This window comes from Chiroxiphia lanceolata, chromosome 18, assembly GCF_009829145.1.
Source record: "Chiroxiphia lanceolata isolate bChiLan1 chromosome 18, bChiLan1.pri, whole genome shotgun sequence".
Taxonomy (NCBI): domain Eukaryota; kingdom Metazoa; phylum Chordata; class Aves; order Passeriformes; family Pipridae; genus Chiroxiphia; species Chiroxiphia lanceolata.
The window spans coordinates 6,384,593-6,410,076 of record NC_045654.1 but is presented as its reverse complement, the minus strand read 5'-3'; the positions used below and the strand labels follow the sequence as shown (position 1 = coordinate 6,410,076).

Here is a 25,484-nt window from a genome sequence, read left to right as displayed (position 1 = left end):
CACATTTTCTGCAGACCTTTCTCTGTGTTTATATCTGACTGAATGTGCCTTGTAAGGACCTTGGTTAAAGGGATTCTCCCCGAGTCACAGCTGTATATACAGCAGGTTATATGTATCACTGCTGATCTTGGGAAGGATCTTGGTTAATTGTAATACAAGCTGGAGGCATGCACCATGAAGAGCAAAGAGGGACCATAAAAGGCTTCTCAAAGTTGTGGCTAAGATCTCTTTTCCTTCTTAAGAATAAAGTGTGTTCTGAAAACCTTATTCCGGTGGAAGTAGCTAAAAATTTCATGAGAGTATTGCAATTACTAGGAAGGGACCAGAGAGCAAAGCAGAAGACTTTGTGAGCACCGTTTGGCTCCAAGAGCTTGAATGCTGTGTGCAGTCAAGTCAGTGCATTGTAAAATTGGAAGGGGAGACCAGAAAAAGGAACAGGTAGATCAAAAGCTGTGGATTGTCCGTGTCATCAAACAGAGTGACACTGAAAAAGACTGAATTTTATCAGCTTGGAAAAGAGGCCACTGACAAGAGACCGAATAAAGTCTGATGTAGAGAGAGTGATTAAGGAACAATTATTGGCTACTCCCGGCAATACAAGGATTATCAGAGTGTTCTCAGTGAAATTCTCATAACAGCTTTACAGTCAGGAAAAAAATGTACATACTAAAAATAGTAAGTTGTGTTTCTTGCTGTAGGGTGGTGTAAAAGCCATAAGTATGTGTGTCATCCTAAAGGAATTCGGTAAAAAACATGAAACATAGATACATTGCTTAGTATTAAACACAATATTTTTGGTGAAGTCTCATCTCTGGAAGTTTTTTAATCACTGATAGCCATAATTAAGAGGCTATCTAAAGAATTGTATCTAAAGACTAATCATTCCATATCTGTTTGGCTTCTCCTCCAGATTTCTGCAGTTGGCCGCTGTTGGGGATGGGATACTGTGCTGATTGGATTTTTGATCACACCCTGCATGGCTGTTTTTATGACTTGCCCAACATTTCATAGGAATTCTGTGGCAGAGGAAGCAATCCAGTCTCTTGGGAAGCATTCAGCTGCTTTAACCACTGTGCTATATTTTCTTTTCTCATAGTATCTTACCTCATTCACTGCACTGTCCAAATATTCTAACATGTGAGGGAAATGTCCTGCAGACAGCACTCATTCACCTCACTCTGCTGTGTTCTTGGAGTACAGTTTGCACCATTAATTTCCCAGTCAGTGAGGCATACTTCAGTGGTGAGGTGTGCCAGAAGGAGATACCCAAGCCAATAGGCTTTACTGGACTTATTAGCATGGGCTGCATGCCAGAGCTACAGGAGTTGGGTTAAAAAAAGAAAAGGGAAAAAAGAGGACTGGGGTAGAAGAGAAGTAGTGAAGGGCTAATCTGGAAGAGAAGAGAGATGAGGCAATAGATTAGTGGCCACAGGAAAGAGGAATCATACAGAAAGAGATGGTGTACGAAGGAGGGAGAACTGTTGTTATATCCTGAAATACAGCACAAGTGTTGAAAATTGACACTGAATTGGGCAAATAATTTGAATTATTTTTATTATGGTAAATTTTAAATTTTAGGATTTTTTTTGGCCATACATAGGATGCTGTATGTACAATAATATGGTGTCAGAAAAAGCTGAGGAAAACGGTTTTGATTTACAGTTCTGTAAAACAGTTCCATTTTGTAGTTCTTCATTCAAAGTGGAGTTTATTTTGCTCTTAGATCACAGAATTAACCTCTTCGTAATGAAAGGAGGGTGCATCAGGTCTCCAAAGTTCCAGAAAGTTCCACTATTGTTAGTTTGACTTTAAATAAGGTAAATTGGATCCTTCAGGCACCAAGTGCTAAGTTCCTGCAAATGCCTTTGATAAATGGAAAAGAGCAAAGCCCTGATAACTACTTGAGTGCAGAACAGTTCTGCATTCTGGTTCAAGATGTCAAAGCCCAGGCTGTGAGCAGTGAGGGAAACTGGCCATCAGTCAGCCTTTGCTGCTGACCAAGTGTTTGGAATGGTGCAGTGGACTGAGTTATGGAGCCCACGTTACATCTAAGTTGGTTTTTTGCTGTGCAAAATAAAACAAATTAAGGCTGAAAGAGGGAGGAAGAATTTCGTGGTGTGTGAAATGGGAATATTTGCAGTGACTACTTCAGCAACGTGCTACTTAGAATTAAGCACAGCTTTTTATTTTCAAGTCATTCTCTCTACTACAGAGCATTCTTCAGTGGTGACTCAGGGTAGAGCTAATCTCACTCAAAATGGTTGCCAGTTGCCACTTGGAACAATAGGACTGAAGCCATAGGCTGCCATCAGGTGGCAGTTTTTAAGAAGGGCATTTTTTTCCCCAGTGGATTTGAGTATTTCTGTCTGGTAACATGGAAGGTTGCAATATGCACTGAATTCTTTTAAAAGGAGATTTTTGAAACAGTGCATTGCTCATTCCTTTACCTGAAATGGAGAGCCCAGTGCACCAGCTATTTTCTTTTATGGAAAAAAGCAAGCGTTAAACTTAATCTATTTTCAGGAGCAACTCTTTGCATCTGATTTATATGCCGTAATACTGGCCTGTACTTTTTTTTTAAGGTACTCAATTCCTCTCTGGGCAGAGGCATCTTTTCCCTGTGGTGTGAATGAGGAAGTTAAGCAGGGAGGAAGAAAGGACTGATTTCCATACAGTTGTAAAGGGACATGACTTTGCTAGGGCAGAACTCCTGCCACCTTCATCGTTCGTTCAGGTGGGATCTGGTGAGTGAGCTGCTCTGTTCTCCACTGGACATAGTGCAGCAAGGTGACACAGATCTGCCTGTTTGCTGCTGGGTGCACCTGGGCTCAGGAGCCATCAGGTGAGGTGTCTGGACCCGTCAGGATGGCCACTGTTTCTCCTTTAGAGGAGTGTAGCTTGCACCAGTGGCTCCGAAGTGGAGTGGAGTGAGAGAATCCTGGACCTGGGGGCTGAGGGGTGTCAGAGGAAACAGGGGAATGCATCCAATTTGTGCTGTGAGACAAGCTGAGGTATGATGAGAAAGTCATCTCACCTTCCAGTAAAGGAGATCACGTTCTGTTGTCAAATGAAAGGAAGGTCAAATGATATCTCTCAGAAAGGCCACTGTGTTGTGTGGGGCAGGTGAAGGCCAGTTCTGCTGCATGTGCACAAACTCCTTAATCTCTACTCTGCTCTCAGAGATAAAAAACCCTGAACAAATGTCTGATATGTAGAGCTTCCAACTTGTCCTTGGGTTCACTGTCTTAAAACCCTCTGGTGGTGATGCAGACACTTAGGTACTGAATTTAAGTCTGTGGACAACAGGCTTTCTTTTTCTAATCAACTTCATCACATGACTTTGAAAGACTCAAAATCAATGTTGTGTTTTAGGCTGTTTAATGTGCCTTGCCATAGTAGTGGAGGGCATCAGTATTTTCATCATACTCAAAAACTTTTCAGGAACATCTTCTGCAGAGCAGGCTGAAGGAACTACTGTTGGCCAGAGATTGTCTGGTTTCTAGAATGTTGGAAGAGTCTGTATGTAAATTAGTTCACATGCTAACCTAGGAAATAGGGTACATCTTTAGGCTATGAACTATTATGTTTCAGCCTTGAAAAACATTTTTTCATGCTGCCTAAAGGAATGCAGGTCTAATAGTGAGTGCATCACTGATGTCTCTTGCTTCCCTGGTGGAACTTCCAGACTGACTTTCAGTCAAGGTAGTGATCAAGAACTATTTAAATATTAAAACCTTTCTTCCAGTCAACGTTTGTATTGCAACCTACAGGATTTGTTGAGACCATGTAACTCTGTGCCATTTGAATTTTCACTCAAGCTACCACTGCGTGCTGACAGCAACTGAAACGTCATGCTCCAAAACACATGCTCAAAAAGTGTGTCTGTTCATCCTTAGCAAATGCCAGCTGCTTCCTTTCTTTGTGTGTTTTGGGGAAGATTCTAGGCATGAGGTGGGAGGTAAATATAATGAAATTATTTCTGTCCTGCCATTACTTGATAATTCAGCAACTGTATTTTTAAGTTCTGTCAGCTAATTAAGCCACTTAATACAGAATAACAAAGTACTGATTTTGTCAGGGAAGGATGACAGTTTTCTAAAACAGAGCAGCCCCTAGCTTCTAAGAATTACAGAAGTTAAAATTTTAATTTCTAATTATTTCTTAAATTTTTATTTTCTTTATTAATAATAGAGCAATTTTGATTCGTCTTTGTGTTCAGATTTTACTTAATCTTTTAGATTTCACTGCCTGCATTTGCAGCTTCCTTTCCTATATTTGAGGACTAGGAGTTTAATTTTTACATTCAGTCATCATGTTCTCATTTAATACAAATGCCTCAAACAGTTATGAGAATTCTAAGAACCAGAATCTGGGGTTGTTCTTATGTTGGCTTCTGATTTTTATGCAAATGTTTCAAGTAGCCAGGAGTCAGTATTATTATCTCACAATTTCTCCAAGAAAAATAATACATACTTTGTTGGGTAATGTTTGCAGGCATTGTTTATTGTGGGACAGTCTCCCAGGCTCCAAATGTATTTATGTTTTCTGTGAGAAGTAATGAAACTACAGCTGGCTGTGCATTATCTGCTGTATCTTTTCCATCGCTGTTCTATGTGTAGTCACTGAGACAAACTTTTAATTTTGAACTGAGCAGAAAGTTGCTCCTTATTGCTGCCTTCTGCCTGCTGCATCCACGGTGTATCTTGGTGAGTTTAAACAGCAGTTCAAGTCCCTGAAGTGCAAAAAGGAGTGAAGGATTAAAACGTTCTAACCCTTCTGTCTTGTGCTTTGCCCGACGCCAAGTGCAAAGCTGCCCAGTTTGTGTTGCCAGCTCCAGCTCTATCCTCCATCTCTGAATTTCACTGCAGCCCCAGGGGAAGCTGCACCTCCGTGGCTCTCCCACAGCTGCTGGACTTTGATGAGGACATGCCTGCGCTCTTTCCACTGGCCTCCCCTGGCAACCAGCCCTTTGAAGATGACCTCTTGCTGTTTGCCTGTTGTCTCTCTTGTGTTGGATTATAGATGAGAGGTTGGCATGAGGGGAGGGGGATGGGATGCAGTGTTGTGCATTTTAAGCCTCATTTCTTTCTGCATTCTCACCTTTTTTTCCACTTTGTGGCTTTTACCTCTCTATATAGATAAAATGTTGTCTTGCATATGGAAAATGGTTTCTAGCAGAAATACAGAGTTTTTGCTTTGCATTTGTATATAGGACAAAGGAAGTTTGATTAGTTTTGTGGTGAGGACTTTGCATTCTTCTGTAACAATTTACTCACATTAGTTCCCTTCCCCCATCCTTCTTTTTAAGGACAATATTGTTCTTAGTTATAGGGCAGCCTTTCTCTGTGTGCATGTTCTCTGTTCCTCTTCCCTCCCTCTGGCCCCAGTGAACACATCTTCTTGGAGGCAACACAAAATAATCACCTTCTAAATGAAAGCTATGGTGTGAAATGGAAAGGGATTCACTAGAGCTCCATGGCTGGGTCACATTTTGTACAGACACTGACTATTTCTAGAAATCCAAACAACAAGCTTTGCTAAATTCTGAGAATTCCTTCATGAGAGTGTTACAGGGACAGTAGCTGTAGGGTAAGTACAGTATTATAGGGGATCAAGCAAAGCATAGGAATACATATCCAATTTTCACTACAGTGAAAGGCGGTGAACAGGTGAGGTGTTCTAGGACAGAGCATTGTAACTAACAGTGTTTACACACTTTTACTAATTTTATCACCTCCTGTCTCAGTTTTTCTCAGTGGTGAAATCACTTCAATCTTCATCAAAGTCTGGCGTGGATAGCAGAATTGTAGTTGATATTGCTGTTGCATATTGATGAATAAAGTCAGGAGGAATACATGTTTGAGGGTATTTTATGGCAAACATGAAGAAAATAATTTGGATGTACCTATGGATCCAGCTGGAATGCCTCAGTGCAGCATACCACCTAAAATTAGAAGAACAGGATGTGGGAGGTATCTGTGATCTCTGCGTGTAACTAGTTCATCCTTATCTGTAATACTGCTTTTTAATTGGATCTTCTAGTAATATCTTCTCTTTCAAACCCAAAGGATGCCTCAGAAATAATTTGTGGTATTTTTAACTCCTTTTTCTCTCCTTCCCTACCCTTTTCTGTTTGTCTAGCAAAGTTCCCCAGAAATCTGAATGCAGACAAACCAGCTCTGCTTGTTAGCGGCTTACTACAAAATACACAAAATATCTTCTCTTGCCAGAGGTCCTGGAGGACTCTGGAAAAGCAAGTCAGCTCCTAAACTCCATGTCATATCAAGAACTTTCTGGAAAGCCAGGGTCTAGACTAGTTAATGTGGCAGAAAAATGAACTGTAGTGAATTTGGAAGTCAGTTACAAATCAGTCTACACATTTAAAGAACAGTCACTACTGGTGTGGAGTCTTACAATACTGTGAAATTTTGGGTCAGCAGGAGAGCTGTCAATCTGCTTGCTAAACTTCCTTGCTAAAATACAGTCTGCAAATGAGTAGCTCGGTGTCTTTTCAGAGCTGTGTGCTTTTGTAAAATACAATACTACCTTCTCTGCTGCATGCACATGTGTGTGTTGTCTTTTAATTCTCTCCTAACACCCATGGAATTTTCATCCCAGCCACATTTTTTAAGTGTGCATCGTGTGTACTTTTGGCAAGAGAATGCAAATAGAAATTTCTTTTAGGGTTCCTTATGAACAGCTTCAATCAACCAGTTGTTTGGTTGTTTTAGTTTTTTCTGTTTAATAGTTACTCTTGTTCTTTCTGGGCTCCAAACTTTCCCTGGAGTTTAACAAATAGACCGCATTATGTTGCACAATGTTTGTCAGGGTGTCTTCATACTTCCTACTCCATTTCCTGCTAGAAAATCTAGTTGCAAAGTATTGGTAACTCCATATCAGGCCTTTAACTTAAACCAAGCAGATTATGTGACACTGACTGGATACTTTCAGTTATAAGCACCTGCTTGAGTGCTATGGGAAAAATGTAGTTTTTATTGAGATGTAAGATAATTCTGTTTTTCCCAGTCAGTTATGATTTTGTCTAACGTTTTGGCCATTAGTGCATTTGGGGGGGTTGTCTTGTTCTTTATAGGGCCAGAACTCTGTTTTACGATATAGCTACTGGCCTTCTTCTGCCAGAAGTAATCTATGAAGGTATCATTATACTCCTAGATTTTCTCTCTAGTTTCCCCTGTCCTCAGTGGCATTGTGCCTGCATCTTTTGCCAGCATCTTTCCACAAATTTAAAGAGGGGGGAAAAAATCCCTACAGTTTTAAATACAACTTTGTTCCTCTTTGCTCTGTCAGTACTGTGGTAGGACAACTCAATGTAATCAAAGCACTTAAATTCTTAAGAGAAGAAATCTTCCTTCAAGTTGTCTAGAATGTGTACATCTCTGTACATGGAGTTTTGGTTTTGAGATGCTTTGAAGGAAGGAGAGGCCAGCTTTCTATTTGCATGGACCAGGAGCTTCCCTTGCAAAGTGTTTGGAATAATTAGAGTCCCTCTGCTTTGTTGCAGTAGATTGCTCAGCTGCATAGCTTGGGCAGTACACTAAATCACTGCCTGTGCAGTAAATCTGGTGCAGATGTGCTGAATTTAGACTTGTACACATCTGTTACTGTGCGTGTGCTGGGGGTATCTCTAGCATCTCTCTGACCTGGAGGATGCCTGGGAGGTTTGTCTTTCAGCTGGCAGTTTTCTTCCTCTCCTGAGGGATTTGCAGCTGGACCGCAGTGCAGGTGAATTGAGTTTGCTGATGAACTAGATCAGTGTCAAGATCTGGTTTCCTAGTTAACAAAATCTACTCTGGCTGCTCTTCAAAATCTACCACTCCTTTTCACAGGATCTGCTGGACTGTGTGTAGTACTGGCCTGTCTGCACCGTAGAGTTTGATTGGCCTTCTCTGCATGGTGGATGTGTTCAGCTGAGTATCTCTGGTTTTACATTTAATTACAGCACAGACTGGATTTCTCATCATCTGTTTTGGCATACTTCCTGGAGTAAGTGGACTGTGAGAGGATTTCAGGAATGCCTGATGCTCTTGCTACAGAGAAAGTTTAGTGGAAACCACTTGTGGGTTCAACACTAACCGCCGGCCTGGACCGCACGGTCACAACTGATAGCCAAGAAAAGCGCGCTGCTGAAATGCTCAGGTCCTGTAATGTTACATTTTGTGGCAGTTTGGTTTTTGGCAGGATGTACTTCTTTAAAACAGAACAAATATGCCTGAAAGAGAAAAGAAACTGTGTTTTAATGCGAGTTTTCTACTTGTGATGGGGAACAAGTGTTCCTCTCTGCATGGCAAAGCTGCACAGTCTAGAGCAGCACAGGGTGAGGGGGAAATGCTTCCAGCTTTCACCTTCTTTCACCTTCTTTCACCTTCCAGCTTTTTTGAGGCTGCTATGTTCCAGCTGCAGCCAGCATAAAAACCCTCATGTTTTATCAGGCTGCAGAAACAATAGCAATACCTAGCTTATTTTTTAAAAAAAGCCACTACTCTTTTGTTCTTGAAAGATTGTTGTTTTTTTTTCCTCCCCTCATTTGTGCAGTTTTGGATTGCTCCTCTATTATTGGCACATTCTACTGATGCCTTGTTCTCAAACAGCATGATACAGTGCAGTTAAAGCCTGAGCCTTTTCTTTCTGGTGAGGTCTTAGTCATGCTGGGTTGGAATATTGCAGTCAAGAACCTTAAATCCCTTTTTGGCAACAGGTTGTTCTGCCGGTACAGAGGAGTAAATGGAGATAGAAAATTAAGTTCTTCATTCCGCTGTATTTGTAGATAGTAGGAAAAAATAGCCTTGGGATGATGTAGTTGTATTAGTAGCTGCATTATGTTGAAGATCAAAATCACAGCAGTGGTAACAATCAGTGGCAAATGTCAATCAGCTGAGTTGACTCAAGTCTGTCTTGTAGAATGAGTACGAAGTAATTTTTTTAATTCTTAAGTAGTTTATATTTTAATAGGGAAGGAGGTAAAAATACAGAGGAAATGCAAAAAATGAATGTTGTTAGCATCAACTTGACTGTTTTCCAGCCTTCTTGGTCTCATATTGATTATTTTAATAATCAAGGACTGAAAAGTCCTTGATTTAGAGTAAGCACTGCTGAGCAACAACTAAAGCATCATTGTGTTATCAGCATCATTCTCATACTAAATACAAACCACAGCACTGTAGCAGCTACTTTAGAAAACCAGGACACTAGCCCATATCTTAGGAGTTTGTCAGCAAGGATGTTGAAGGAGACCAATGTCAAATGCTTCACTGAAGTCTTCATCCACAGCTCTCCCCTCATCTATGGAGCAAGTTGCTTCATCAGAAAAGATACTGAGGTTGGTCAAGCATGATTTATACTTAGTAAATCCAAACTGGCATTTTCAGTTGCCATCTTGCTCTTCATGTACCTGTAAATAGCTTCATAAGGACCTGTTCCATAATTTTCTCAGGTACTGAAGAGAGGCTCACTGCACTGAGGTTTCCCAGATCTGTCCTCTTGGATTTTTGCAGGTATTTGCAGTGTAGTATTTGCCCTTTTTCCGTCGCCAGGGGCCTTCCCCCTATGTCTATGACCTGTGAAAGATAATAGGGCCTGGCTTTGCAATTATGACAGCCAGCTCTCATAGGACACCTGGAGGCATCCTCTCAGATTCCTTAGATGTCTGTATGTCTGGTTTGCTTGGATGATCCCTAACTCGACCCTCCTTTACTATCAGCTGTTTGTTGCTTGGCTTTGTTACTGCTTTGTGCCAACCCCATCCAATAGCAGACATATATTGTTTGCAATTCTTCTTGCTATTAATATACTTATTAGTCTTGACATCTGTTGCCAGTTTGAGCTCCAGTTGAACTTAATGCTTTTCTAATTAAGTCTCTGCATTTCCAAGAAATATTTCTGTATGCATCTGTGGGAGTGTGCCCCTTTTTCCATCTCTCTATTCCATCCAACTTCTGTTGAGTCTAGCACCAAAAAACTGAATTGTCTCTGAATCAGACACACTGCATCCTCTAGTACTTTTTAGTGAATGAAGAAGTTGTTGTTTTTTCAAAATCTGTTTGGTGACTTACTTTTATTGCATTTTGAAAAATAACATGTCAGCTCAGTCTTGAGTTCAGTAAGGCTGGTTTGACAGGAGAGATGCTTACTACAGAAATCCCAGCAGAAGTGTAATAATGTTTTTTCTGCTTCCTGTAAAACACTTATGTTGTTTGGTTGCCTTATTTCACTTGATCCTTGATATACTCCAGACTTTGGATCCTTCCTTTAGAAGAAGCTTCCCTGGGGCATGAAGTTGGAGGAAGGAAATCTGGAGCTTGGAAGTGGTGGCAGGACACCGAGGGGCTGGGTAACTAAAAGTACCTGAAGTCTACACTGTTACCTGGCTCTGCTTCCATACACCTGGGGGAAGCCAAAAAGGGAGCTCTCTTCCCTTCAGTTACCAGAGGCTGCTTCAATATACACCTGGTTTAGGGGAAAGCTTTGAGAAGAAACTGCATTTCCCTGATGATAGACTTCACATTCAGGTTGACTTATTTTTTATGTTTTCTTTTGAGCACTGCAAAACCTCATAAATTTTATTTCAAAAGCCTGTCTGGTGAAGGAATGTGAATTCATGTGGAGGGAGATGAATCCATGCCAAGTGCATTCTGTGTGGGAAAGCTATATGGTGTGTCTGTTGTTTCAGGCTCTACAGCAATAAAGAGTTCAAGTCTTCACTAGAAGACTGAATAGTTCTGCTCCATTTTAGAGACATGTGCAGCATAGTGTTTTGAATTTGCTTTTTTCTGTGATTGTTTGAAATTACTGATAATTTTCCACCTCACAGAAAATTATTAGTTTGTCCATGATCTCTTTTGTTTAAAGTGAAATGTGACTGTGATCTGTAAAACACCCTGGATCCTCCCTGGGCCTGATAGATATTTTCGTCTAGCCTCACCTTTTTGCATCCTGTGATCTTCTGTGATTCTCTGATTAATTCACTTTTGTCATGACAAGAAACCATGAGAACAGGACAAGCACTTGCACAGCATGAGTCCTGTTGTAAGCACCATCAGCCCCAGTGGATGGTGTTTTGCTGTGTCTGGGCACCTGATCAGTGGAAATAACACCAGTCTCTTAAGTTTAAATTCACTAACTCATGTTGCACTTTTTAGTTGATATCACTGTTTCAGAAAATTACAGTATATTCTGTCTGTCATGATCTCAAGAGATGACTACAGTGTCATCCAAGATGATGCCTGTGGTGTCCAAGAAGACTCTACCAACTACTTGTGGCTTGGAGTGGTGGAGTGCTTTTGTGGACTGAAAGTTTTCTGTCGATGAAGCCCATGTCTTACTGGCCCCGGTGCTGACTGGTTTTTTTTCTATGTCTTAAATAAATGTTTTTTTAGAATTGTGCTGCTGGGTTGACACTTCCGATATGCACCTTGAATAGTTTTTAATATGACAACGCAGTCAAAAACCTGCCATATGACTTCTCATCCTCTCTTTTACTGTCTTTTATGGGACATGGGTAGGTCCCCAGAGCCCTTCTGTGTTATTTTGTGGTCTTAGGTGGTCTAGAATTTGTACTCACTTTGCCATTACAAAAGTGTTTTTCACTCTTCTGGCTCTTGGCATAGATCTGTGAGCCTTTTTTAAATCTCTCTTTTGTTACTTTTGTCCCTTCTTTTTCTGCCTGATGAATTTTCACTTCTGTGAGTAACTCAATTCTGTAAGCTTGGAGGGATGGTGGCTGCCCAGAGGATGGGATGTGGCTGCTCAGGGTTATGTGAGTCCCTCACCCAGTCCCTGCCCCTGCAATAGTGTCATTTCTGGTCACTGTTGCAAACCCATGAGATTTTGTTATACCTGGGTTATCCAAATCTATTTGTCAAATACATAGCCAAACAAAGGGGGAAGTATTTCAGTTTCGTATTTCAAAATGTGCTGGTATGTCAGAGGCAAGAGAAAACCTTAGAAGAATAGAGATGCTTACCAGGGTGGGATTAACTTTAGTTTAGACAGGGAATATCAAGTCTGGTTCTGCCAGCATGTACTGCAGAATTTTATAGCACAGACTCCTTCGTGGCCATGAGGAAATCATACTTCAGTGTTTTGGAAAATGATGCCTTGGTACCCTGGCCTTTTTTTCTTGAACTAATAAAACTATAAGGTGTGAAGCTGAGTCGGGGGAGGTTTAGGCTGGATATCAGGAAAAGGTTTTTTTTATCCCAGAGGGTGGTTGAGCACTGGAAAAGGCTCCCCAGGGAAGTGGTCACAGCACCAAGCCTGACAGAGTTCAAGTGTTTGGACAGCAGTCTCAGGCCCATGGTGGGATTCTTGGGTCTGTCCTGTGTAGGGCCAGGAGTTGGACTCAGTGATCTTGATGGGTTCCTTCCAACTCAGCATGTTCTATGATTCTGTATGTTTGCTTCTCTGCACATTAATTCTCTGCCACAGAAAGTATGAAGGAGAGTTACCAACTGAAGTTCCAGACTGATGCAGAGAGTTACTGAGGGCCTTCTGACATATATGTATATGTTTACCTGGCTTCACAGAGGAAGGTTTATTCGTTGCAGGCTGAATTACCAATAGAAATCCACCCCAGATTCTGTTGGTGCACACTGCGTGTGAGTAGGTGCCCTTCGTGGTGTGCTCACTGTGAAGGAGAAGTGAAAGGGGAACAGGCATCTAGGAGACTTAGTAAGTCTGAGAGATCCTTTGTTTTTCAGAAAGAAAAAAATCATGCCAACCTCAAATATGGGGTCTGTATCCAAAATGAATGAAAAATACCTATGCCTTGTATCTCTTCCCTTGTTATTTGTCAGAAGATAAAACACCTGATTAGTTACAGAGGATTAAGCACAGAGGGAGACGCTGGCAGTTTGTTTTAGAGGAAGACTAGAATTTAAGAAAAGAATGGGAAGAATAAATAGGTCATTTTAGTGAAGAGGTTCTTGTTTAATTTGTTACTGCTCTCTTAATACTGTGACCAGAGTGCTCATTCTAAACTCTGTGTGCCTTGCTATGTTCCCATAGTGCCATATCACAGGAAACCTTTTTGGGGGAACAGAAGTTGTGCCACTAAAGCTGCACAGCTGCCAGCATGGTAATGTTTCATGGGTAATGTTTCAACTAAGTTTTGCTCAAATGGTGGAGAAAGAACGATGTTTTGTGGCTTGTGAGATTTAAATAATTGAATTTATAACAAAGAATTTAATCAGAGGAAAGTTTTGGGAAGGTAATGTAGAGTCTCAAAGGCATGTTATTGACGTTTTTAAACTGTCCAGGTCTCATTTGCCAGACCTACCTTGTATTAGAACTGGTATCTTGGCAGGAAAGAGGAAGAGTTGGGATCTGTTGGGGTTGGGTTATCTTGTTTCTAGTGGAACTGAAGTTAGGGAATCTGTTTTACAGTACTGATATGCTCTGTTCCTGTGCAATCTACTGGAACTACCTAAGACACACAAATACCAACCTAGTTTTATCCAAGCTAGCACAGGCCTCAAAGCAATATATTGGCATCACCCTGATGTGAGCGGACACAACTGTCCTGCTTCCACACCCAAGCCAGTAAATTTTCTGTGGCATGATATTCACTGTGGATTTAATGGATTGAAGGTTGAAGCTCACTTGCGATCTTAAGATGGTGTGAATGTACCCTTTGTCTTTTTGGTTGGTTTGGTGGGGATATTGTGTGTGGGTTTTGTTGTTATTTTTCTTTTGTTTGTTTTGTTTAGGCTGTTTGGGATCCTTAATTCTAGTGTGAACTGTAAAAAAGAAAACCAAACAAAAACACAACCTTAAGAATGGACTGAAGCTGGCTATCCTGTTAGCCACTGGAGTCTCAATATGGAGTGTGAATGAAATAATGGGATGTGAAGCCAGAGAAAAATTTATGCAGAGAAAAGATTCCTGGGTGGAAATTACATGCTCAGGGTGATGCTCAGTGGTGCCCCAGGAACATGGATCTAACAGTGCTGGTCAGAAAGATTACTATAGGGCTTGGTGTGTTCGTGGAGAAGGAAGTAGTAGATGGAAATTGATGTTGATGTATAAAGAAGAAATGCATATTCCCATGTGAAACAAACACACTAAAGAATTTTTGGAAGTGTTGTAAAAATGCAAAAAATTATGCAAAACCCCAAATTTTTTTTTTTTTTAAGGTGGGGGAAGTGAATGTCTTCCATTGTGATACAACAAAATCCTGGGGAGTTTGTACCCTGCAGATATACTTAGTAAATTCTCTATATTTGCCAGCACAGAGCCTGCAGCACCCTATTAGTTTTACTTACTGCTTACAATGGGTTTTGTATTTGGGTTTGAGGTTTCTCATGTGAAAAATCATTTTGCCGTTGTGTGATGGTTTAATAAATCTCAGTCTTCTCCCTGCTTGGGTCTCTTACGCACTGGTAGGAAACATAAAGTAGACATTCTGTGCCTGGGTTGTTGGACTACAAAATGGGATCCACTTGCTGTGGTCATGTTTGTCCTTGCACAGCAACGGTGGTGGCCAGCATGGCCATGTGGAAGGAGAATTCTTCTGTGACAGCTGCTTGGTTTTGTTTGCTAGCCAGACCACAGCTTTCTTCTAGTAACTAGTTCATAGTACAACCTTGCTATGGTTTGTGAGTAAAAGTGAGTGTTCTAAGTGGGTCCAATTCATGGGTTTGGACAAGAATTTGAAAATTTCTTCCCTCAAGGTGAATACAACTGTGTGAATGGCACGAGTCTTGTACGGAGGGGATGAGTTCCTACTTAATTTTTTTCCCTTTATTAGCAAACTTGCCAGAGATTCCTCTTTTTAGGTTCTTACATCAGGATAGAGTTCAGAACCTTCCTAGAAAATGCAGTTCTTTGGACTAGGTTCAAGAAGCAGGAGCTGTTGGTATTTGGAAAAGGAGTTTCAGAATGCCATACAGTGGTCAGTAAATGCTAAACAGAAATCATCTCTTGCCATGAAAACAATTGTTACTTCTTACATCTCACACTGTTCTTCATTTTACCTGTTCTCTCTTCTGTTTTTTGTATTCCATGTTGAAGCATTGTGCAGCTTTTCAGTTACAGCTCATTTAGTTACACATATTGGTCTTGTTTTACTGAGTTCCAAAATTAATTCTCTGGATTTCAAACTAAGTGCCTGATACCTGCTGCTTGATACACACGCCTCAGGTGATACTAGTCAGTGTTGTCATCTGTATTTTGCCCAAGGCAGCTGTAAACATAATGGTCTCTGAATCCTTCTTAATGTGTGCAGCTTTTCAGAGTCTTATTTCTTGGCTGATCTGGTTAAGTGAGATGAGAGGGTCTTCCTCTAGTTTTTGGACAACATACACCTATGCTGGAAGGGAGAATGTACTGTGTGCACTGTCTGTTCCTACTTTTTTCTGATTGGAAGGTACAAACTCTGCAAAGCTGCGCTACAGGAGTGGCCATTCTTTGTGATCCTGGGAGTTACATATTAATGTTTTCATACAAGAGGACACAGAGTACTTGCAGTTCTATTATAGAGAACCATAGAGACGAAGAATGGGGTTAGTGGTTTGTCAGAAAGAGATGAGTGCCTGTTTAGGTGTGTCATTGTTCTTTTGGGGTTTAAGCTAGAGTCAAAAATTTCAGCTTTGGCAGCTTCTGCTGGCTTATGGTCTGCTGAAGGCAGGAAAAAAATGATGTGGAAGCTTCTGTTTAAGTAAAACTCTGCTGTCGGTGTATGATATGAACCTGGAGTGAGACTTGCAGGACTCATAGTCTGGTTGGTACCCTATTGTGTCCCTGATTGCTTCATTCATAGAATCACATAATCATAGCATGGTTTGGGTTGGAAGGAACCTTAAAGATTATCTAGTTCCTACCCCTTCACCCTGGGCAGGGACACCTTTCACTAGACCAGGTTGTTCCCAGCCCCATCCAACGTGGCCTTGAACGGCTTCACTGGGCAACCTGTGCCAGGGCGTCACCACCCTCACAGGGAAGAATTTCTAATCTAAACCAACCCTCTTTCAGTTTAGGACTGTTACCTTATGTCCTGTCACTATACCTCTTCATAAAGTGTCCCTCCCTGTCTTTCCTATTAGGCCTCCTTTAAGCAGTGGAAGGGTCTCTGAGGTCTCCCTGGAGCCTTCTTTTCTTCAGTCTGAACCACCCCAGCTTTCTCAACCTGTCTCCAGAGCAGAGGGGCTCCAGCCCTCAGAGCATTTTTGTGTCCTCCTCTGTACCTGCTCACACAGGTCCCAGAGCTGGATGCAGTGCTGCGGGTGGGGTCTTGGCAAAGCGGAGCAGAGGGGCAGAATCCCCTCCCTCGACCTGGTTACCAAGCTTCTTTTGATGCAGCCCAGGATGCGTGTGGCTTTCTGGGCTGGGAGTGCATGTTGCTGGGTCAAGTCCAGTTTTTAATCTGCCAGTACCCCCAAGTCCTCCCCTGCACGGCTGCTCTCAATCCACTCATCACTCAGGCTTTGTAAAAGGAAGAGAAGAGGCTCTTTGAGCTTTGAGTTTATACTGATGTCCAGAGACATAACTGCAGAATGGGCTTGGTGACTATGATCTAAAGGGCCATTCACACTTGGAAGCTGTTACGGAATAACAGTATTCTGGATGAAAGTGACAGTGGAAAGAATTTTCTGTTCTCTTGGCCTTCTTCCAAGATTTCTTTCTGGACTAAAGTGGGTAGAGCCGTTATTTATTGTATGGGAAAAAAAGACCAAGACGTTTCATCTCATGAGACAGTGCATAGAAAGATCCTGAGCTGTTCATACGGTAGTTTGTAACACTGTAATGCCTTATCCTGGCAGACATAAAAAAGGGCAAGAGGGTGAAAGTTTTCTTTTAATCACCAGGACTTTTTTTAGATGATTGAGTTACAGAGTAAAGTATTCCTCCTCTGTTGCTTTACTGTTTGTCTGCTCTGTAACACTAACCCACATAAAATTCACGCGGCTCTTTTTGAAGTTATTTTAGACCCTCAGCAATGTATACAGATTTTGTAACCTTGGATAAAAGCACCTAAGTCGTGGTTTCAGTTTTGCCCTTTCAGGCATGTGCAAAGTGCCCCAGCACATTTCAAGGATTTTGAATTAGAAACTTCTTAGATATGGGTTATGGTTTCAAAGCTCAATTAATACACCCTATGTCAAGGGAATTACATCAAGGAAATGGTTCTCTGTTTCTTTAGATATTTAATATCGATTAAAGCTGTATTTTTACTTAAAGGATCCCATGGACTCCTTTTGGGGGTTAATTATGTTGGAATATATGCCCGGGCAACCTTGGAGAGAGCATTCTCTGACTGACTCCATCCCCTGATTTTATGTCTGTGCTGAATAGTTTATCCATCAGATGATGAGTTTACAGAGTGGTTCATCTTCCAGTGATAGTACCTGCCCCAAGCTTTTAGCAGTAAGTTGAGCTGCTCACCCATGTGAGGCTGCAGACAGCTCAGCAATGTGTGGCAACAGCTCATTCAGGAAAAAAAAAGAAAGAGGAAGGCTGAGTTAAGAGTTGGGCAAAGGATTTTACTCTTTCTGCCACAGTTTGGTTTTTTCCCCTCAAAATAGAGTGGATTGGTGATGAATCTTGAAAAATAATGAGTGGTAGAAAACCCCCTGTATTGTGTCAGTTCACCATCATGTTTCCCATATTTCACAGTTATCACTGAAGTTATTCAGAAAGTTAGGGCCCCACAAGATAATACAGATAGCACTCCATGTATTGTATTACTTGCAAAATGGAAGTCAAGGTACAAGACATGGGAGAAAAGCAGAAAAGGACGAAACAGCAAGCTGGTGATGCAGAAGTGATGGCAGGATTAGTGACCATTACATGGTGCTACTTTGCATGGATTAGTGAGGTGTGTATATATATGTAAATTATTGAGCAGTATAATCTCCTCCTATTATAATCAGATACCAGAAAGCAAAGTTATCATAGTGCTGATATTAGTTTGTGGTTTTCTTCAGCTAGTTTGACAAAGCTGACATTTAAGGAAAAGCATGAAACTGGATAAAGTACAGAGTTTTTTTGCAAAGAACTCTGCATATATGTTAAACTACAGGCAACTCTTAGGCAAGGGTCTGTGAAAAGTCTGAGATTTTAGTTGAGGGGAAAAAGAGAACAAAGAGAACACAGCAAACAGTGTAAGAAGTTAAATGCATGACACCCTAGTTTATACACAAAGATATTATCCTAATGGAGGACAGCAAACTTGGAAAAGAAAGCTTAAAAAAATCGATGTTTAGGAAGGTCCTTGCCATAATAAAATTAGAGTAACTACATAGTGTTGGAAGGAGGAGGAACAGATTGAATATCTGAAATTAAATCAAAGACATATTGTTGCCTAGTGTAAGAAACACAAATATCTAAAAGTTTCTCACTTCATGATAGCCCTCTGCCCCCCATCATTTGAGTTCAGAAAAAACTAGAGACTACTTTGCAATAGTTAGAAAGCTTCCTGTACCTTACTTTGAAGTATATGGTAGGCTTGTTCCAAAGGATGACAAACTGTTAATATTGTGCAAATATAAAAAAAAAAAAGTGATAATACCTCTGAAACATGGGCTCTGGATCTTATGTAAACAGGTACATCTCTGGACATGACAAGGAAAGGTGGGTTTGCAATACAAAGTTATTTAATTATTTTATATCTGAGAAAAGGACTTATAATCACATTTGTTAGTCTTAAATGATTTTTTCATAAGCAAGATGACAGTGGCATTACATAAAATTTTGATTTTGTACTCATGCTTCAGAAGTGTACTGAATTCTTCATATATGCAACCTTATGTTTAATTTTTTCTGGTGTACCTTATAAATAAAAGTGTATTTGTTATAAGTTAAAGTATTGAAAAGCAATCTATATGTTTTTTGAATTCTATTGATGGGCTAAAGGTTTTTTTCTGATTCTATTTCAGATGCATCCACTGGGACTGTGTAACAGCAATGATGAGGAAGACCTGTATGAATATGGTTGGGTAGGAGTGGTGAAACTGGAACAGCCAGAGTTGGAGCCTAAGCCATGCCTCACTGTCTTAGGAAAGGTAAGGGGATAGTTTGGAGCTGCACGTAACTGTTTCTTGGAAGGATTAGTTCCTTTCTGAGAAAAATCAGCAAGAAATAAATCAAGAGAAAACTCCCTTTAGTCCACAAAATATTCCTCTTTTGCCTGTTTTCACACTAGATGCTTTCAGGGAAAGATGATGTCATAACTCAGTTGACAGAGATGGTGATGGGGAGCTGAGTGCACACATTCCCTTTTTGAGCTCTGTAGGAGCCTAACAAAGACAAGCAAAAATGGCTGTTTGGGTGAAGCAGTACTGGAGTAGAAATAGAGTGAACTGCAACTGTGATGCTAACTTGGTCAAAGAAGTCAAAATGAAAGCATCTTACTGGTTTTCCTTTGGTTTAGTTTTCTCAAAAGACATACATTAATTTCCTCTTTTGGGGGAAAGAGGGGTCTTCAAACCTAGAAGAGATTTCTTTGCTTTCATTGCAGGATAAATACATGTAATAACAAGTGACTCTTATTGTCTTGGTCAAAGAAATAAAGATTTTCATCTTCCTGGAGACTCCCTGTGGAATGCAGCCTCTGGAATCTAAATTAATTGCAAAACTTTTCCCTTTGTTTTATGGGGTGAAGTCAAGTAAGATATCATTACTGCTGCCAGATATGTTAAAAAGGAAAGCAGAAAGCTGACATTTTTTGTTTGCAGCTTAGAATTTTTGAGTACTGAGGTTATTATATGTAGACATTTGAAGTCTAGAGCAGTTGAAAGAGCATAGGCCACAAGTTCTACCAGTAACTGAGCAGCTGAAAACACATAAAGTAACTGGCTTTCATCCTAAAATCCAGCTGGCTCAAATTGGGTAGGATAGTGTTGGTGACTTCAGGTGAGCAGTGTATCAGGCAGACAATAAAATCACAGGTTGACATTTCTAAAGTAAAACTTGTCTCTGTAAATTTATAAACAAAACTTCTAAAAACCTTACCTTTCCAAGGAAATGGGAAACCATCAGCTTGTCTAAAGTTTGCTGCATGTTCCACTTGTAGTTCACAGTGAGAAACATCTCTTTAAGAAGTGATTTCCCTTTCTGTTGAATTTCAGCATAATACAACTTTTTTTTTTTTTTAAACTTGGAATACTATTTTTATTTCAGAGAAATTCCAGCTGTTGCTTCTTTGATCTTAGAAGGATAAAATCTGAGGTTAAGGTCTTGTGAGGATGGGAATTAGAGAAGATTGGGTACTGAAAGATGCATAGTAACCCATAAGTAAACTCCAGGAGTAAGTTGAGTCTTGGGGAAAGCCACTTCAGGAAGGAATCTGCTCAGTGAAAATTATGTGAGGAAATAGATGTGGGAAATGGATGACCCACTGCTATATACTCAAATCCCACCATGTCCTCTGTATTCCCCATGTCCCCAAAGCCACACTGATCTCTAGAATGAGTTTACCTCATTATCTGCTGATGTTGGCTTCCTGAAGCTTGGCCTGCTGAACAGCAGACCCTGGCTTTGCTTCAGGAGCTCTGTAGCATCTACTTTGATGTGTAATGACAGTGATGTGACATAGGGTGTGTCCAGAGAGATTGGGCACAGTGTTTCATGTGTGTCAGTTCATGTGCAGTAATTTCAGCAGGTGAAAAAAGAGTGGCCAAGGTTCTAGGCAATACTTGCTTCTCAGTAACTGTACTACAGCTCCTTGTTCTGTATTTTCATGTCTCTTATTTATCCTTCTCTTTCTGAAATATTTGTTCCCTGTTTCATCCTCACTGCTGTAGTTTCTCCTCTCCATCTTTTGCCTGCAACCTCTCTGCTCAGTCCTCCCTATGCTCAAGTTATGATCTGATTTAGAAGGACTTAGCAGCAGGAGCATCAGCCATTAGCTTCTTGAAGGTCTGTCAAGTCAGCTTGGTTATCTTACCAGTGGGAACAAGTTGTATTGTATGTCTGGGCCTCTGAAAAGTTCACTTTCCGTGCAATTTGGAACATTTGGATTCAATGTGGCCTCTAAACTATTTTGCTTGGGTAAATATCAAACCTGCTGTATGTGTAGATGTGTTTTCTTCTGGTTATTTTTAGGATTTGGCAACTGATTTAAACATAAAAGGGAAAGGAATGAAAAAGGGAGAGGGAGAAGAGAGGAGAGGAGGGAGGGAGAGGTGGAAAAATAGAAGGAAAAGGAAAAAGAAACGGCAAGGAGTAGGGAAAGGAAAGGAAAATGGGGGAGAGGTGGCCTTGAACAGAGAAAGGAAATGGAACTTGTTTTATGTAGAAAAGGAGGAAGAAATAAGGAGTGCAAACCTACTGTTTGTTCTTCATTATAGAGGTGATATTGTTGAAAATTTGGAATATGGTGAAGCAGAATGTAAACTACTTAAAAACTGTTTGTAGAGCTAAATTGCATGACACACAAATCTGGTACAAACTTGTAGGGTTTTATTCTTATTGTTGGTTTTGGCTGTTGAGGTCTTTTTTGATTTAGGGGTGTTTTGTTTTGTTTATTAAAACTCTGGTCTGTGTTTTCAGAAGTTTTATTCCACTTGTTTATCCATGGGTAGCTGAACAGAATTAAATGTTTTCATTTCCATATTGATTTTGTAATTGCTCATCCTTTATAGTCAGGTTTATATGGTGTAATGGAAATCAAAGTGTTTAAAAAAAATATGTATCTCCTGTTTAAAGTGCCTGAAAACTGGACCCTGGTTGAAGCAAGGGGTGTGTGTGGCAGCTGTGATTTACTATTACCTTTGATCACAGTGCAGCCCTGTTTGAGGCAATGCTGCATGCAGGCAAAGCAAAGGCCTGGGTTTTACTGATCTCATGAGCTCCTGAATAGGGCTAGAAGGGGAATGACAGAGGAAGAAGAAAGCTTTTGGAAATGAAAAGGAAACCCCGTGAACCCGACCAGCATTATTGGCTGGATTTGCCTACCGGGGAGCCGCTCAGTTTCTGCCAGGCTAATTCTGCTTCAGCTTCTCTCCCCCACACCCCCGACCCCGCCTCCCCCTCTCTCTTTCCTTCTTTCAGACTTTTTTTGTTTTTGAGGCATGGCTGTAGTAACTTGGTTCTCAGGCTGGGAACCCACTGAGCTGTTGCCATGGTCACTGGGAAGCTCTTCGTGCCATGTGCTTCAAAGGGAACCTTTCCCCTCCTGGAATTCCTCCCTTCTCTGCATACAGCACAATTAAACTCCTTCACTGCTGTAACTGTGCTGAAGGAAGGCAAAAGCAGGGTTGCCTACAATACCTGTTGCATGCCTGCCTCCTGGCAGGGCTGGAGGGCGCTGGGGGGTTAAAACTGGGTGATCTTTAAGGTCCCTTCCAACCCAAACCATGCTGGTATTTTGTGATTCAGTGTTCTGTGGTGGCAGTGTACTTGCATGTGTCCTGTACATTCCAACATGCAGACCCCCTGTTCTTCACCCACCCCAGTCATTTTTAAAGCAAATTACATCTGTCAAGACCGTGAAGTACAACCCAGCAATACCACTGGTTTTATTTCAGTACAGGAGAGATACTGAGAAAATGCTGAAGATTTGCTTAAAAGTAGCACTTCTTCCCTTTCTGCAGGCTCGAAAATCCACAAGGAAGGATTTTGTTCTTGTTTCTCTTCCAGGGACTGCTAAAAGGTCTCTTCTGTATTAATAGGATGTACGTATTTGAGGATGTGCATCTGAACATAACCTAACAAAGAGAGGATGTCCCTGCTACTACAGCTTCCTGTTTTCTTCAGATCAAAGAAATCTGTAATATGAGGAAATTCCCAACAGTTCTTCCAGTATCCATTCACTTCTTCTCTGTCTTTCGAGAGTTTATTTTCAAAAAATTACACTAATACTATCTAGGAGAATCTCTTGTTTTGCTATGTCATCATTATGATTATACTAGTTAGGCCTCAGCCAAAATCATCATGACTTGAACGTGCATTAGACAGTCGAACTGTGATTCCTAACCTTTTGTCTAACAATTTAGTTTAGATTATTATAAGGTAGTTAAACGAGAAATCATGGGGCTATGTTGGTAGTTTAGTTCCTGAATAAAGAGAGATGTGTTCTAAGACTTGAGGAACAAGAGGTCCTGTGGAGAGACCATTTTAATCTTTTTCAGAGTTACTGAAAGTAATAAAAAAAAAGGCAGATTAAACAAAATCAACTTACAGCTTTATATTAATAGCTTAAATTAAGCATATAATTATATGTTCAAATTAGAATTGCACTGGCCATATAAATATGCCATTTGTTTCTGTATAACATTAATAGTTTTACATACAGTTTGGATACTGTTCTGTAGAAATGGATTCAGTTCAGTAGTAGAAATGCATACTGAATTCAGGCAAATGTTCTTCCATTCTAAACTTACTCAGAAACTATGACTGAACTATGCTTTAGATTAAGATCTAAAATTAATGAGAGACATGTCTAAAATCATTGTTCAGTGTTTCCAAAACTGTGCTTATTCACATACTTTCAACTGGTAGTGAGGTACCCTGTGATGAGTCTTGTGCCACATGCAGTAGGAAATACTGTCACTTTAGGAAAACTTCTTACATCCATTGAAGTACTTGACATTCCATTTATAGTATTTATTCCACAGTTTGGGGACCTTTTCTGCCTTCTGTTTGTCAGCCCATGTTTCTTCTTTGCAAACAGCATCCAAAAAGCATTTGTAATACGTTTCAAGGCAGTAGTCTCAAAAATCAATGCCAAAATTTAATTGGTCTGGCTCAAAAGTAATAGTATGAGTGATTTTTAAGCTGGTTGGTTAGTTTTTTGTTAGTTAGTTAGTTGAGAAAAGTGTTGCAGCAGTATAAACTTTGTATGGGTTGTTTTGAGCTCACAAACATTCTGTTTTAAGAAGGAAGTTGTTATGAAGTAGAAAAAAGTTTCTTGAATGAGACTAGACTCCTTTGGCTGTGGTCTACTTGATAGGTCTATATTGCACATGCCAGACATGCCAGAACTCTGATCAAAACACGAACTACGTTTTTTATCAACCTCATTGTTTTCATTGTAATGAAAAAAAGAGCATGTGTTTTGATGGGGGAAAATAGCATCCTGTCTACTGTTAAAGACTCAGCCCTTCTGAATCAGTCATGTTCTTTAAGAGTCTCCCATTAACTTTGCATTAAATTTTTTTATTTCCAAGGTCTGTTGTCTTAGCACTACCTAAAATTAGGGTTAACTGTGAAAAAGCGTAGTATATATAATTGTAATCCCTGCCATCCATGTGTTTGTCTTTACTGTATTTGTTCTAAAAAATACATTGAGAAACAGGAAATGAACATTTTCCTGGAGCACCAAAGAACATCATAACTGGTGTAATATCATGATTGTTTCTTGTTATTTCCCACTTCATTGTCACTCATAATGTCCAGGACACCCAAAATGTGTGAGCAGTGTGATCAGACCTCTACACCATCTAAACACAATGATTTCTGGAGTTCTAACAAAATTGCATAGGTGAGGTCAGAAAGGAGGGGTTAATACATGGTTTTCCAGGAAGAAGGTGGCTTCTCATAATAGCAGACAGAAACAGTCAAGAAGGGACATGTGTATATTTTTGAACAAAAAAAAAAAATCACATAAGCAGTTGAAATCTGGAGAGAGGGAAGGTTTGTGTTGTGTATGGATTGTGTGGTGAAAGATACAAAAGGAAAGAAAAGAATTGAATCAAAGCCAAAGAGGGAAAAGCTCAAAGGAATGGACAGACAAGGCCTGAATCAGGTTATGCAGTTCAGCAGAAGTAGGTCTATCAGGTTTTCATTCATGGGTAGTGATGGGCCCTTTCCATTGGGAACTTGTGCCAGCTGTCTGCTACTGTATTATTTTACTAACTTTCTTTCCATGTTCACTGCACAGTTAGGAAAAGCATCAGGTATTCATGCAGAAAGGCTCTCTCTTATGTTTGTTTCTCCCTCTGGATGCTCCTTAGGTTTGCCATTGTTGGCTTGATTACTTTAAATAAGTGCCCACTTTTAGAGCTGAGTCCTTAGCAGTCCCTGCCACCATGTTCACTCCTTTCTAACCAACTGTGGAGCACAGCTGCTTCTCCCTTAAGCTAAAGAAGCAGCTGTTGTTGCACAACATGTGTTACTTGAGTTCAGCTCAGTCAGATCTCCCAGTGAAATTAATGGAAGTCAAGGCTGAGTAAAGACTAAGGAACAACTACTTAAGACATGCCAATAATAATAATAATATATAAAGATTTTATGTTTTAATTTTTTTGACCATCATTATTCTGTGTGCCTTGTGAGCCTCTCAGACATTGAGAGATATTTTTATTTTACATGCAGAATCTGCCTATTTCTCTAACAGGAGAAATGCACAATGGCAAACATGTTGCAAAAGCTATAGAAATGGAGTTTGAAACAGAAAAGTGAATGGGCAAGTAAGTGCAGCTATGTTGGAGTATAAAAATGAGCACAAAAGAAGTCCAGCAAGCAGAATCAGATAAATGGACCAGAAAGTGAAGAAGATCAGGAGCAGATATGGAGGCAGGGAATGGAAT

The 25,484-nt window shown here is 40.4% G+C and overlaps 1 protein-coding gene across 2 annotated transcripts in view; it reads left to right on the top strand.

The window, feature by feature from the left end:
- ZNRF3 (zinc and ring finger 3) overlaps positions 1–25,484 on the top strand; it is a 75,659-nt gene that overhangs the window by 25,759 nt on the left and 24,416 nt on the right. For both annotated transcript variants that reach the window (XM_032706235.1, XM_032706234.1), the window contains exon 2: positions 18,891–19,016. In XM_032706235.1, the coding sequence (XP_032562126.1) occupies positions 18,891–19,016 (126 nt within the window). The remainder of the gene's footprint in view (positions 1–18,890; positions 19,017–25,484) is intronic.